This window comes from Lolium rigidum, chromosome 4 (genome assembly GCF_022539505.1).
Source record: "Lolium rigidum isolate FL_2022 chromosome 4, APGP_CSIRO_Lrig_0.1, whole genome shotgun sequence".
Classification (NCBI taxonomy): Eukaryota; Viridiplantae; Streptophyta; class Magnoliopsida; order Poales; family Poaceae; genus Lolium; species Lolium rigidum.
Window position 1 is genome coordinate 74,464,712 of NC_061511.1, and position 15,055 is coordinate 74,479,766.

The 15,055-nt window shown below is 45.8% G+C and overlaps 1 protein-coding gene and 2 long non-coding RNA genes across 5 annotated transcripts; 2 read left to right on the forward strand and 1 right to left on the reverse strand.

Annotated features, from left to right (window-relative positions):
- The first annotated feature begins 1,235 nt into the window (after nt 1-1,235).
- On the forward strand, nt 1,236-4,117 carry LOC124646620. The gene is made up of 4 exons (XR_006986396.1): nt 1,236-1,350; nt 2,003-2,256; nt 3,175-3,254; nt 3,708-4,117. It is a non-coding gene; the product is annotated as an uncharacterized LOC124646620 (long non-coding RNA).
- Nucleotides 4,118-7,295: 3,178 nt separating this feature from the next.
- LOC124646621 lies at nt 7,296-10,299 on the forward strand. Of its 3 annotated transcripts, XR_006986399.1 has the most exons (5): nt 7,296-7,415; nt 7,478-7,626; nt 8,248-8,502; nt 9,431-9,608; nt 10,034-10,299. It is a non-coding gene; the product is annotated as an uncharacterized LOC124646621 (long non-coding RNA). The 3 variants fall into 3 exon arrangements; XR_006986398.1 differs by having other exon boundaries at nt 7,478-8,502; nt 10,029-10,299; XR_006986397.1 differs by having other exon boundaries at nt 7,478-8,502.
- Nucleotides 10,300-13,466: 3,167 nt separating this feature from the next.
- Nucleotides 13,467-14,698, reverse strand: LOC124647244. Its single transcript, XM_047187211.1, has 5 exons — nt 14,611-14,698; nt 14,283-14,520; nt 13,898-14,058; nt 13,593-13,668; nt 13,467-13,506 (listed from the first exon to the last, which is right to left on the reverse strand). The coding sequence occupies exons 1-5, from the start codon at nt 14,696-14,698 to the stop codon at nt 13,467-13,469; spliced, it is 603 nt and encodes a 200-aa protein (XP_047043167.1).
- Nucleotides 14,699-15,055: the final 357 nt, after the last annotated feature.

Sequence of the window (15,055 nt, forward strand, 5' to 3'; positions counted from 1 at the left end):
TTGCGCGCAACGGTTGCTTCGCCCAGGACGGATCTCGAGGCCTGATATTCGTGAGTTACGCACCAAAAAATAACCGCATCCACACACCTAAGCAAGATCAGCCGAATTTTACATAAGAGTAGTAGGATGGAATATCCATTAATAACCGGATTTTTTTTTTAAATGCATGGGTGAAGAATGTACTTGACCGGCCACACAACTTAGCAACGGGATACCACAACAATGCTTTGTACCCATATACACCATTTTTAGGAAATAATAAGTTGGACTTTGAGGAGACCAAAATAGTCCACATATACAAGAGTTTTTAGATCTTATGATTTACACCATCTTTAAGTTTTGTTTCTAAAATGTATTAAGTTCATTAAGTGCATCATTTCGCATTGGTGTTTCGTGAATTAATTACCACCGGTTTCAATGCAGTTGGTCTTGGATTATAGAATAACTGAATGGTCGATTTTGCACAGTGTTATTTGCTTACATATCGTAGTAAGATATCTTTTGTTGCGTGTTTGCTTTTCACAGAAAGACGAAGTTGATAGAGAAAAGGAAATGAGAAGCAAGGTTTCTTTTCGGAATCTATCCTTGCAGGGTGCGGTCCTACTCTCGATAGACAGACGGATCCGGCGGGAAACTTAAGAAAATTTAGAATGAGCGGGAGCTGAACGAAAAATTTCCAAATTGCGAGGCGAAAATTTGGAAAGAGCGGGAGCTTTGGCGCAAAAGTTTGGAATGAAACGAAACGCGTGACGAAAACGAAATCCTTACCCAAAATTCCCCGCATCCTCTCCTTTCCCAAATTCCCAGCCACGAATCCTCGGGTCTGTCCCCGCGCCGCCGCCTCCTTCCCGCCGGCCACCTCGCCGTCCTTGCCGCCCCAGGCCCTAGCCTCCTACCACACCACCTTCCCCTTCTCCCCCAGTCCCCGCGCCTCCCTTGCATCTCCGCGCCACCGCGAAACCCTAGAGGAGCGGCTGCTGGTCCGGCGTCCCCGGTGCTGGCACTCGCCGACGCCGCCGACCGGAGCAAGGAGAGGCCCTCGTCCCGTGGGCGTCCATGACGACGTCAGGGCCCAAGCAGAAGCAGACGCAGGACTCCTCCACGGCGTCCACGTCGAGCTCGCCAGCCATTGTAAGCTCATGATCTCTCCTCCACTCCCCGCCTCCATACCTCGATTCCATCTTGCTGAAGCTCGTTCCCGTGCAGAAAAGGAGGTGATGGCTGGTGTACCCAACTCCTGATTGTATGTGGTCGCCGGCACGGAAGGACAGCGCGCTTGAGCTGCTGCAGCTGGGCGTCTCCGGCTCGCCAAGATCGATCCCGACCACCACGACACCCACCAACCTGAAGGTCCTCTCTTTCCCCCCTCTTCCTGCCGTGCTATAGCCTAGGTTGTTTCCCCAGGATTGATTTACTCGTAGGCTCAGTAGCTCGCCCCGATCTATCTATCTAGCTTGCTGTTACTTTTACTTTTGTACCGTGCTACCCCATTATTGAATCTTGATGAAGATGGCAACATTTTCAGTTGAAATTGTACTGAAAAATCATGTAGCCATGTTTCAGGCCGTGAAGGGCATGCAATACTTTACGAATTGACGGTTTTACAATCTTCCTAAGCCTTTATGCTAATTGTTGTTGCTGTAGCAGCAGCTAGGTTGATATCCTTGTGTCGTGGATAAAATCTGCACACTCTTGTCTTTGTTTGTTTATTACATGAATTGCATAAACAAATAATCCAGGAGTACCCTGGATGTTTTTAGGTTGATGACATGCTATTTAAATTTGTTCTATTTCCTACTGTAGCATCTCTCTCTCTCTCTCTCTCTCTCTCTCTCTCTCTCTCTCTCTCTCTCTCTCTCGTGCTTTCCATTGTTAATTTGCCTTCAATTGTGCTTGTTATACAACTCATCATATATATACTGTCTTTTTAAATACTAGCACACTTTGATTTTCTAGTATACTTGTAAAGGATGCTTCTAATTTTTGTGTTTCTCATTTGCAGATGCTTGCCCACCGCGTCCACCTTGGCCAAAAATCTGGGACCTCGCCGTTATGCAGTGCCGGCCTCCCTGAGTTCATGCTGCTCGGAGATGTGCTGCCGGTGCCTTCCCCGACCTGCGGCCTCTGGCCACATGACGCCGCAACATCCGTCCGATGAGTTCACCAGCTACTGATGTCGCCGTAAGGGAGGACCTGCAGCTCGCCCTGGGGCTGCCGCAAGCACGAGGAGGGACACTCAACTACCGTCGCACTGAGGTAATCTTGCTTTTATTCTTCAACCCATACCTAGTGGTTCAATATGCATGTATGGTTGTTGCACATGCTCGATATGTGCTCAATGGTGTGGTTTATTGCTAAAGATAGGAGGATTTAAGCTGCTGCAAGTTAGTGATATCTCAGCTAATTGGCATTCTGTTTACTTTTCATACTAATCTCTGTACGTTACATGGAAAAATATTTTGAGCTAGCAGAGGATTTTTTGGTGCTTGCTGATTGTGCAGCTGTGCGTGTTCCTGTTGATTTACATAGCATTGTGGCTGATCTGGTTGTGCAAATTCGAGTTCTGTAACATTTTGCACATCATACAGGCTTAGTTGGATTCCAACATGAAAACTAAACCTGAAAGGTTGTCTTATTGTAATCTGGAGTTTAGTTTTAGTTTTCAGGGTTCAATGCCTGCTTACTTGTTGTATTGGGTTCGGTTCACTTCTGCACTTCATTTCACACATGTGCTTCGGTTCTGTTATGCACACAGTTTTCCTATGCTGAATATGAATGTGGTTCTTCTCTCTTTGTAATAATGAAAATAGCCACAGATGGCTTGGCTAGAACCTGATTCCTTTTTATCTTTCCTGTATAGGCTGGGGGTAAATGAGCCTTAAATCCTTGATATTTTTGTACCAAATTTGCAGTCATGTGAAATATACCGTTGTATATTTGTTTTGCTGCTATCTAAATCCTTGCTATGTGTAAGATGCTTGTATACCATGTTGGTGAGATCAATTTAATTTAATTTCGCAAAGCATCTAATGGATAATTTGTTATGTCGTGATGGATCATTGTATGTGCATCATTGTGCATTCCATTGATCTGGTTACTGTTTTATGCCAGTTTCTTGATCTATCCATATTTGTTAAATCTTCGCTAAAGCTGGCCATCATGTTTCTTTTGAAGAGGATGACTAGATGACACAGCCAGGGAAAGCTGGTTGGAGGGGATGCGGCTCACCACGATGGCGATCATGGCGTAATAGGGTGAGCCCTCCTCCTCCTCCGGTTTGCAAGTCCCCAACCTCTCCTGGGCGTCGGCCTCGCTGCTCTGCTGACTACAAGCTCCTCTTCTTCCTCTCTTAAACCTCGATTCAGTAATGTATACGCCAAGAGGTCCTCCCCTACGGCGACATCAGTAGCTAGTGTACTCTAGATGTAGGCATGTGTTGTTTGTTATAAATGTCCAGTATTTATTCTGTGAACTATGATATGCTGTGCATCTACTTTGGCTTGACATTCATTGTGCACTCTCACTGTTTTGTTTCCTGAATTTTGGTCGGGATGTGCTAGTAAAGTAACAATGTCATGGTGAAAATTTGTACACCATTGCTTGATTTAAAGTTGCATTGGTTAATTAGCTGAAGCAGATGCTTTCGTTTCTCAAATAAATCTACTGATCTATAGCTGACCAACACCATGTGTTTGTTCTTGTTGAAGGATATCTTGGTTAGCAGAGAAGCTGGCACACATCTAGCAGCAATAACCTGCTGCATCATTGTCACTTGTCGGAAGCTGGAAGAAGAAAACACATCTGCATGCTGCAGCCTTGGTCGCGCCTGCCAGCTCCGAGAGAATTTTTGTAATTCATGTTGTGTTGTAATGGTTAACCATCAGTGTTTGTCCCAGAACTGAAACTGATTTGATGCCACGTGTTGATCTGCTGGCTTTGCCTATGACGTGCTGGTTATGCTGGTTGAGTTTGAGTCTTAAAATACTTAGATATGCAAATATGTTTCTCGCCTTTTGCTGTGGTCATACCAATTTTTCTGATGCCTTTGCTGATTAGTTGGCTTGACTATGTATTTTCTTAGCATCACACAGATCTGTCTCTCACAATGTCCGAATGTCCTCTTGGCAGAGAAAATTCTGAGATTTTCCAAGAGAAACTTATGGTTGTGGTGAACCTTAATTGTCAAAGTGATTAAGCTTGCTTTATTTCTTGATCTGGCGAGAATCATCTCGTGGTGTACATTGTCATGCCAAGCTTTTTTACTTTTTTTTTTTGAACAAAGCAAGGCACCGAGGGCGCCAACCAAGCTTTTTTATTTGTTGAATGAAAATCTTAAACATCCGTGTATTTCCTTGATATCAACCATGATCTGGCGAGAATCCACGTTTGTCTAGCTATTGAGATTGGGATGTGAGCTAGCCTTTAGTAGGCTAGTAGCTAGTTTGCCTATTCGAACTTGCCCCCACTCACCCAAAGTTTGTTTGTGTTGGCGCCGGAAGCCGGGGTTGGGTTGACGAAGACTACAGTAGAACGTAACTGGAGGCAGCCTCCTCCGTCGATGGCGGCGTACATCCCTCGGAGGCTAGCCACCCGCTTGACTAGAGAATTCGGTAGAAAAGGTTGGCAACAGAGTCAAACAGGTTGTGCTAGGCGAGGCATGAGATAGAGGCCGAACGCGGTTGTGCTCGGAAAGACGTGAGATAGAGGAGAGAGTCTACATTGAATACAAAAGTCTAACAAGGAGCAAGTCCAGAAAAACCGACGGAAAAAAAATCTCACACTTGTGAGAGACAGAAATACAGAGAGAGGAGACTTCCATCTCCCTAGAAATGCAATGACGCCACTAGACCTGCTCAAGAGAGAGGAGACCTATCCGAGAGAGAGAGAGGAGAGAGACCCAAACCCACCCCACCCCACGCCACCAGTATTTGATACCGGTGGTCTTTGGCACGCCACCAGTATTCCAAATACCACTAACGAGAAACCGATGGCGTGTCTAATCCATGCCACTAAGGGTGGTTTTGCTACAACGTTGGTAGCATTTTCTATACTGGTGTAGAAAGTACACGTGTCCCAATAACCACTCCCAACTCCGGGCGGGAACAATGTCAGAACAAAGTTCGTGTCTTCAAACGTGACAACCTTTGCATGCTCACTCAGTTTTTGACGAGCTACGGATGCTTGGAAAGGTAACACCAAGATCTATTTAAGAACAACTTCCACCAGTGGATATAAGAAAAATGATCTATATATACCACATAGATCACTCAATCCAAGGGTAGGTGACGTGGGAAATGCGACATCCCTATTATTTGGTGTCATCTTCCTTTGGCAGTCCTTGTTCTTGATCGTACCCGACGGCTAGAGTGTGGTGTGTGTTCCCATCATTACATGTGCAATGAGATCATCATTGCGCCACCCGAACATATGTTTCATGCATGTAGTGGAACTTGGTATTTTATGCTTACAATTTGACATAAAAAAATAGGCTTGGTTAGCTCATTTTTACTGAAAACAAAGCAAGTAGCAAGAGAATAAAATTGGTCTCATTTTTTTTCAAACATATGTGAATGTTTCCACTACTATAAAGCGGGAGTTTCGTTGTGATAACTGTATTTTTGGGTTATTAACTTATAACTGTTTGAATTTGGCCAATTTGTTTCTTAAATTAAATGGTAAATGTATATTATTTATATCGGTGGTATTGGTATCATGACGACAACCGTATTATAACAGTCACAGTTCGGGCATAGGACTGTTAGGTTCTCCACTGGGGACGAACTCTGTTTAGGAATGTGTCGTCGATGGGCTCGTAGGTGCGACCGACATCAATAGGTCGGGGTGTATGGATCTTGGCGGGCTAAGAGCATGTCCAGCCATGTCCCCGGGAAGGCCCTAGGATCCCTTTTTTTTCATCCGGATGGACGAAAACGGCCCAGTCGCGCCCCGGATCCTCGTTTTCGCCCGGATTTGGGCTTTCATCCATCCGGTGAGCCCAGGTCATCCCCGCTCCTCGGGGAGCGCTCGGGGAGTCCGGAGGAAATGAAAGCGCGGGAAACATTGAGAAAACTTCCCGCGCGGCTGGTGGCCCTGACTTGTCAGCGAGAAAGGCCGATCGTTGTCCTCATCGCATCGTCTTCCGCGCGCTACCAAAGCTTCGACGCGGCAAGTAATGTCGTCGCCTCGAATTCGCGCTTTTTGAGATCCAAACCCATGACGCGTCCTTTCATGTTATTTTATGTCTGCGCGCAGCGGTTGCTTCGTCCAGGACGGGTCTCGAGGCGTGATATTCGTGGTCCGCAGTTCCGCATCAAAAAAATAACCGCATCCTCCCACCTGAGCAAGATCAGCCGAATTAGTAGTAGGATGGAAAATCGAACATGTTTTTTTAAATGCATGCGTGAAGAATGTACTTGACCGGCCACACAACTTAGCAACGGGAATACCACAACAATTTTTTGTACCCATGTACACCTTTAGCAAACAGTAAGTTGGACTTTGAGGGGACCAAAATAGTCCACATATACAAGTTTCTTTAGATCTTATGCTTTACATCATCTTTAAGTTTTGTTTCTAAAATGTATTAAGTTCATTAAGTGCATCATTTCACATTAGTGTTTCGTGAATTAATTACCACCGGTTTCAATGCAGCTTGGTCGATCTTGGATCAACTTTAGGCTTGGAATAACTGAATGGTTTTAATTTTGCACAGTGTTGTTTGCTTACATATCATAGTAAGATGTCTTTTGTTGCGTGTTTGCTTTTCATGGAGAATTCAGACTACAAAGACAAAGTCGACAGAGAAAAGGAAATGAGAAGCAAGGTTTCTTTTCGGAATCTATCCTTGCGGGGTGCGGTCTTACTCTCGATAGACGGATCCGGCGTGAAACTTATGAAAATTTAGAATGAGCGGGAGCATAACGAAAAATTTCCAAATTGCGAGGCGAAAATTTGGAAAGAGCGGGAGCTTTGGCGCAAAAGTTTGGAATGAAACGAAACGCGTGACCAAAAAGAAATCCCTACCCAAAATTCCCCGCATCCTCTCCTTTCCCAAATTCCCAGCCACGAATCCTCGGGTCTGTCCCCGCGCCGCCGCCTCCTTCCCGCCGGCCACCTCGCCGTCCTTGCCGCCCCAGGCCCTAGCCTCCTACCACACCACCTTCCCCTTCTTCCCCAGTCCCCGCGCCTCCCTTGCCTCTCCGCGCCACCGCGAAACCCTAGAGGAGCGGCTGCTGGTTCGGCGTCGAGGAACTCCGCCCGGTGCTGGCACTCGCCGACGCCGCCGACCGGAGCAAGGAGAGGCCCTCGTCCAGACGGAGCTGTACCTGCCTTGGGCGGCCATGACGACGTCAGGGCCCAAGCAGAAGCAGCAGCAGGACTCCTCCACGGCTTTCGCGTCGAGCTCGCCAGCCATTGTAAGCTCACGATCTCCTCCACTCTCCCCGATTCCATCTTGCTGAAGCTCGTTCCCGTGCAGAAATGGAAGTGATGGCCGGCCTACAAAGATCCTGCTAGTGTGTGGTCGCCGGCACGGCAAGGACAGGCCACGCGCTTCAGCTGCTGCAGCTGGGCGTCTGCGGCTCGCCAAGATCGATCCCGACCACCACGACACCCACCAACCTGAAGGTCCTCTCTTTCCCCCCCTCTTCCTGCCGTGCTATAGCCTAGGTTGTTTCCCCAGGATTGATTTACTCGTAGGCTCAGTAGCTTGCCTGGATCTATCTATCTAGCATGCCGTTACTTCTACTTCTGTGTTATGCTACCCCATTACTGAATCTCGATGAAGATGGCAACATGTTTGTGTGCATGACCATATGACACACGAGGATATAGCTGTACATTTTCAGTTGAAATTGTACTGAAAAATCGTGTAGCCATGTTTCAGGCTGTAAAGGGCATGCAATACTTTATCAGTTGACGGCTTTACAATCTTGCTAAGGCGGCTTTATGCTAATTGTTGTTGCTGTAGCAGCAGCTAGGTTGATATCCTCGTGTCGTGGATAAAATATGCACTCTTTTGTCTTTGTTTGTTTATTACATGAATTGTATAAACAAATAATCCAGGAGTACCTGGATGTTTTTAGGTTGATGACATGCTATTTAAATCTGTGCTATTTCCTAGTGTAGCTTCTCTCTCTCTCTCTCTTGCCTTCCATTGTTAATTTGCCTACAATTATGCTTGTTATACAACTCATCATAGATATATTGTCGTTGTAAATACTAGCACACTTTGCTTTTCATTTGCAGATGCTTGCCCACCGCGTCCACCTAGGCCCAAAATCCAGGACCTCGCCGTTACGCCGCGCCGGCCTCCCTGAGTTCCTGTTGCTCGGAAATGTGCTGCCGGTGCCTTCCCTGACCTGCTGTTGCTGGCCACCATGACGCCGCACCATCCGTCCAATGAGTTCACCAGCTGCCGATGTCGCCATAGGGGAGGACCTGCAGCTTGACCTGGGGCTGCCTCAAGCACCAGGAGGGACACTCAACTATCGTCGCATTGAGGTAATCTCGCTTTTATTCTCCAGCCCTACCAAGGGGTTCAATATGCATGTATGGTTGTTGCACATGCTCGATATCTGCTCAATGGTGTTGTTTATTGCTAAAGAGAGGAGTATTTAAGCTGCTGCAAGTTAGTGATATCTCAGCTAATTGATATCTGTTTACTTTTCATACTAATCTCTCTGTACGTTACATGAAAAATTATTTTGAGCTAGCAGAGGATTTTTTGGTGCTTGCCGATTGTGCAGCTGTGCGTGTTTCTGTTGACTTACATAGCCTTGTGGCTGGGCTGGTTGTGCAAATTCGAGTTTTGTACCATTTTGGGCATCATACAGGTTTAGTTAGATTCCAACTTGAAAACTAAACCTGAAAGGTTCTCTTGTTGTAATCTGGAGTTTAGTTTTAATTTTCACGGGTCAATGCCTGCTTACTTGCTGTATTGGGTTCGGTTCACTTCTGCACTTCAGTTCACACATGTGCTTCGGTTCAGTTATGCACACAGCTTTCCTATTCTGAATATGAATATGGTTCGTCTCTCTTTGTAATGATGAAAATAGCCACACATGGCTTGGCTAGAACCTGTTTCCTTTTTGTCTTTCCTTTATAGGCTGGGGGTAAATGAGCCTTAAATCCTTGCTACTTTTGTACCAAATTTGCAATCATGTGAATTATACCGTTGTATATTTGTTTTGCTGCTGTCTAAATCCTTGCTATGTGTAAGATGCTTGCGTACCATGTTTGTGAGATCAATTTAATTTAATTTCGCAAAGCACCTAATGGATAATTTGTTATGTCGTGATGGATCATTGTATGTGTTGTGCATACTGATCATTGTGCATTCCGTTGATCTGGTTACTGTTTTATGCCAGTTTTTGATCTATCCATATTTGTTAAATCTTCACTAAAGCTGAACGTCATGTTTCTTTTGAAGAGGATGACTAGATGACACAACCAGGGGAAGCTAGTTGGAGGGGATGCGGCTCACCACGACGACGATCATGGCGTAGCAGGGTGAGCTCTCCTCCTCTGGTTTGCAAGTCCCCGCCCTCTCCTGGGCGTGTTGGCCTCACTGCTCCACCGACCACAAGCTCCTCCCCTTTCCAAAAAAGGTAGCAGTTTTCTTTCTATTTCCTCCTCTTAAACCTGGATTAAGTAACGTATACGCCAACAGGTTCTCCCCTACGGCGACATCAGCAGCTAGTAAACTCATTGGATGGATTTTGGTTCTCTAGATGTAGGCATGTGTTGTTCTATGATGTGTCCAGTAATGTATACGCCAACAGGCCCTCCCCTACGGCGACATCAACAGCCAGTGAACTCATTGAACTGTCCAGTATTTATTCTGTGAACTATGATATGATGTCCATGTACTTTGGCTTGACACTCATTGTGCACTCTCACTGTTTTGTTTCTCGAATTGTGGTCGGGATGTGTGTCGGTTCATTAGCTGCAGCAAATGCTTTCGTTTCTTAAATAAATCTACTGATCTAGAGCTGACCAACACCATGTGTTTGTTCTTGTTGTTGAAGGATAGCCAGGAAGAGGACATCCAGGTTAGCAGAGAAGCTGGTACACATGTAGCAGCAGCAGCCTGCTGCATCATTGTCACCTCTTGGAAGCTGGAAGAAGAAAACCCATCTGTATGCATGATGCAGCCTTGGTCGCGCCTGCCGGCTGAGATATCAGATCCGGCGGAATTTTTGTAATTCATGTTGTGTTGTTATTGGTTAACCATCAGAGTTTGTCCCAGAACTGAAACTTATTTGATGCCGTCCATGGATCTGCTGGATTTGCCTTTGATGTGCTGGTTATGCTGATCTAGTTTAGTCTTAAAATGCTTAGATATGAAAAGTTGTTTCTCAATTTTTGTTATGTGCTGTGGATGTCCTCGAAACAGGGGAGGTCTGGCCAATTTTTTCTGATGCTTGGCTTGACTGTCTTGTCTACCTTTTGTATTTTCTTAGCAGATAAAATTCTCAGTTTTTCCAAGAGAAACTTATCCTGGTCAACCTTAATTGGCAAAGTGATCTAAGCTTGCTTTACTTTTTTGATCTAGCGAGAATCATCTCGTGATGTACATTGTCATGCCAAGCATTTTTACTTGTTGAATGAAAATCTTAAACGTCCTTTTCTTTCCTTGATATGATCATTCATGATCTGGCTTGAATCCCTGTTTTTCTAGCTATCTAGATTGGGACTTGAGCCAGCCTTTGGTATGGAATAATGCGCTAGTTTTGTGATGAGATTGAGAATGGATCACGTTTGAGGCGTGTACATGGGTTGTAGTTTGCCTATTCGAACTGCTCACTGAGTTTGTTTTTGGTGGCGTCGGAGGCTGTAGTCGATGAAGACTATACTAGGGTGTCACCACCACCGGCAGCCTCCCCCTGGGATGCTAGAGGCCCACATGACTGGAGAATTCGATAGAAAAGGTTGGCAACAGAACTGAACATGGATGTGCTAGGCAAGACATGAGGTAGAGGGTGAAAGCGGATGTGCTCGAACAAGACATGAGATAGAGGTGAGAGTTGGCACTTAACGGAAAAGGCTAACAAGGAGAAATTAAGTCCACAAAAACCGAGGGGAAAAAGAAATATCAGCCCACTTGTGAGAGAGAGATGAGACTTTCATCTTCCTCAAACCGAGGGGAAAAAGAAATATCAACCCACTTGTGTGAGAGAGATGAGAATTTCATCTTCCTGGAAACATAATGGCGCCACTAGACCTGCTTGAGAGAGGAGACCTCCCTGAGAGAGAAAGATAGAGAGGGAGAGAGAGACCCAAACCCACCCCACGCCAAAGTCCAAAGTCACAAGTCACACGCGAAATTCGCACGCGGCTCTAGTGAGAAGAGACTCATATATATGAGAAAGTGGGAGGGTGGAGGAAACTTGGTTCTGATGAGTGGCAATGGGGCAATTAGTGGGCTGTTGGATGTGAAAGGAATGGACGGTTCAGATCAGTGGTGATGGGGTAATCCGTGGGTGCTCGACTTCTGTGATCTGATTGGCGTGGGCAGCCCCTTCATTGGTTTCTGAAAAGACTATGTGACATAGCCAAAAAGATACAGCTACCAGAGCCTGCATGACTGCAACCTGAGCTTCAATGCAGCACTTTGTTTTCACCAAATAACCAAGTGATGTGTCCTTGAAATCTTCTAGCGTTTTGAACCTGCGGAATCCCCATGTGGGATTATTCTTTGAGAATTCGCATTGACCTATAGTTCCCAAAAAAAAAGTGTCAACAAGTGTGATGATAATAATTTAGCATCTGAACACTGGTTCATTGGGTGCCGAGTGCAAGCTCTTGATAAAGGCATACAAGGCACAGTTGCTTCAGGCACTGAAATCCGATGATGAGCTAAACAAAATTGTGCAGGATATCTCAGCGAACTGCTGCAGGATGTCCGACGGCGGCACCACCCCGGGAGAAGGCCGGCGGCCCAGCACTGCGTCCGCGTCCAGGACTAGGACTCGCCGGTGCCGAAGGTGGTGCCCTATATACTTGGGGTCTTGGAACTGGCGACGGAGGCGGCCGCTGTCCGCACCGGCGAAGGCCAGGATGGAGGAGCGCGACGGCTTGCAGACTTGGCGAACGACGCGAGAAGGCCCGCCTGCGGCCGACGGCATGATGGACTGGATCGGATCAAAGCGGCCAACAACGAGTGCTCAGTAAAACTGCACGCGTTTGTGGCGAGAGGAACGCGTCGGTTCCCCGGCCTCGACAAGACCTGAAACTGAAACCGCTTCGGCTCGCGGTTACTGGGAAAATATCGCTTCGGCTTTGGAGGCTGATCGAGATTTTTACCTGTTATATTTGTTTAACTTAGGATCATGCCATGAACTTAGGTCTAAAACTTTATGCACTACATTCAAAAAGGCGCATTAGATTGTGTCGTCTGCTGATCAAACTGAAAGACAACCCTGTCCCCTGGAATTTGGTACATCTCAGATTCCCCTCTGTCGGCACTAGACGAGCAAGAAAGCTCGCCCAGAACCTTATCCCCCGAAGATACGCCATCTGTCATGTGAACAATCACCATCGGAGGGGCACCTTCTTGGGGGGGCTCCTCGGTGCTGATGATGACGCAGGTCACCCGGCACATTACAAACAAACCGAAATAGATATGGTACAATCCATGCGTGTTCTCATCTGCTAATTTTGCGTATCCATTCATTCATCATTGCACTACACCAAAAAGACATGACCAGCAACCTGAGAAAACACACATTTCCGAATGTTCCTTTGGGATTAATTTGCAGTTTTATAGACTTGTAACGACACGAGAAGATACGGAGCCAGCATAACAATTCAAGCTAAGTGCATAAGCACACATTAGCACAAGCATCCGCCTAGGCTACGAGTAATCTAGCTACTTCGTCTTGGAGGAACCAATGACTGCAACCTCAACTTCGATGCAGCACTTTGTTTTCACCAGATAACCATTTGCTGGGTCCTTGAAATCTTCTAGAGATATGAACTTTTCCCATCCCCAACAGTTACATTTGTTTGAGTACTCGATCCGGCCTGAAGAGAAAACTAGGTGTCAGTTAGGAAATGTGATGATAACAGTCTAATTACAACCTGAACTCGTGGGCATTGCTTGGAAGAGCCAACCTTTTCTTGCCAACCCCTTGCCAGTTTCCTGGGTTTTGATGGGATATGGTTTGCTCTATCAGGTATGCCAAGTTCTCGTCCAGTGTATCCGGCCCGTTCCTGACCACGTACAAGGAGAGGTAGTTCCCATTCGTATCATCATCTCCAGATGGATAGATTTGGATGCACCTGAAAATTCAGTAAATTCTGTATAAAACCAATAACTAATAGTTAAAATTATGGGTCATCTTAAGCACTAAATTCAAGACAGTAAGTATCACCATTTGTGTCCACAGAGCTCAAACTCAGGAGAGCAGCTCGGATTCTTCAACACAAAGAAGTCCTCAATGTGCCAGGTGTAGACTTGGGGTTCACTGCAGACATTGTTCGTCTTCTGAACAAACAGCGCCTCTAACGTATCGTTAGCTTTAGCAACGACAACTGTGATGAACTCGACCGCGAAAACACAGCTATTGTTGACAAGGAATCCGGAGGACCTTGCATTGAATGCCGCGAGAGGAATCATGCATGAGGTTCCAGAGCATGTGCTTCCTGTCTCGAAATTGTGGCTAACTGCAAACAAAATATTCAAAACGTAAGGCAGAAACAAATAACTGATATGCTCTTGTGAGGAGAACTGTTGTTTTTTGTCTTCTGAAGCAGTTAGTTTACACTTTCAGTCTAGCGGCTGACTAGATTGTTTTCAATGAAGGGCATCGCATAAAAGCATTAAGATGATACATACACCAAATACTAGGTTGAAGAACCTGTACTATTTTTCAAGAATAATTTCCTAAGGTACCTTGCTGTTCATGATGTTTTCCGAATAACTGGTCATATATCAAAAACTTCAAAGTTGTCTCCACGATCGTGTCCGGCCTCACAGTTGCCAACTCAAGCTGAAGAGAAACATACTCATTCTGGTCGCCACTCTTTGTGTCCCTTAGGTTCACTACCAAGTGCCTGCGAATCAAATAAAGAGAAAGGTCACCTCAGAATAAAAAAAAATCAAGAGAAAGGAATAGCAAAAAGAAGCAAGTGAGAAGAATTTCTTTCTTTTACTGAACTGCCGGACATTAATAACTAATTAATCAGATAAAAACAAGTGCATAACATTGTATGCATAAAGCTCTCTGTTATAATAGCTGATGAAAAGAAACATCATGGTAATAGACTAATAGTTGTACCAGTTGAGCCCCTTCTTCATCTGAAACACATTGGAGTAGGTCGGTCCTTTTCCCTTCTCAACAAGCGAGGAGAAACCATCGATCCTCCACTTGTAGGTATTCTGCACCGCGGTTGAAGGTGCCTCGTCGGATACCTGGTTTGCTCCGTCTCCCTCGGGAGGAGGTGGCACGTCGGATCCCTGGTTTAATCCTCCTTTCGCGGAAGAAGGTGCCAGGTCGGATCCCTTCTTTGCTCCTCCTGCAACAACATTTCTCTTCCATTGAGTCGAAATATCACAACATATAGCAGCTCGGATTATTATTGCCTAATAATAAAAAAAATCCTTACTGCAGGCGCCAGTAGCACATGAGTTTCCCATAGGTAGCTCTTGCACTTCCTCTCCACAGTAATCTCTGCAATCGAAATCAATCACCATGCCTTTTAACAACTAATTTATAGTTAAAACATACAGAGCCGTGCACATTAGAAACAAAAAATAACACTTCATAAGCCGGTGCAGAACTGCAGATCTCAAACAGATAATAATTACTGCCAAGAAAGAAGGAAGATTAAGAGCTAATCAGAATCGAGTTCGAGCGTAGTATGTGTTGCTAGCAGAGCTGGGGTAGGGAGTGGGGGTGGTGGCGGAGCATACCTCGCCGGCGCGGTGTCTTGCTATCCGAGGTCGTTGGTGTGGTGCTTGAACCCTGAGACGCCACAAAGAGGGTTTTATGGAGGGGAAGGGGAGATGTGATATGGCAAGTTTCGACCCTTGCCCGGTTCGGTTGGTTGC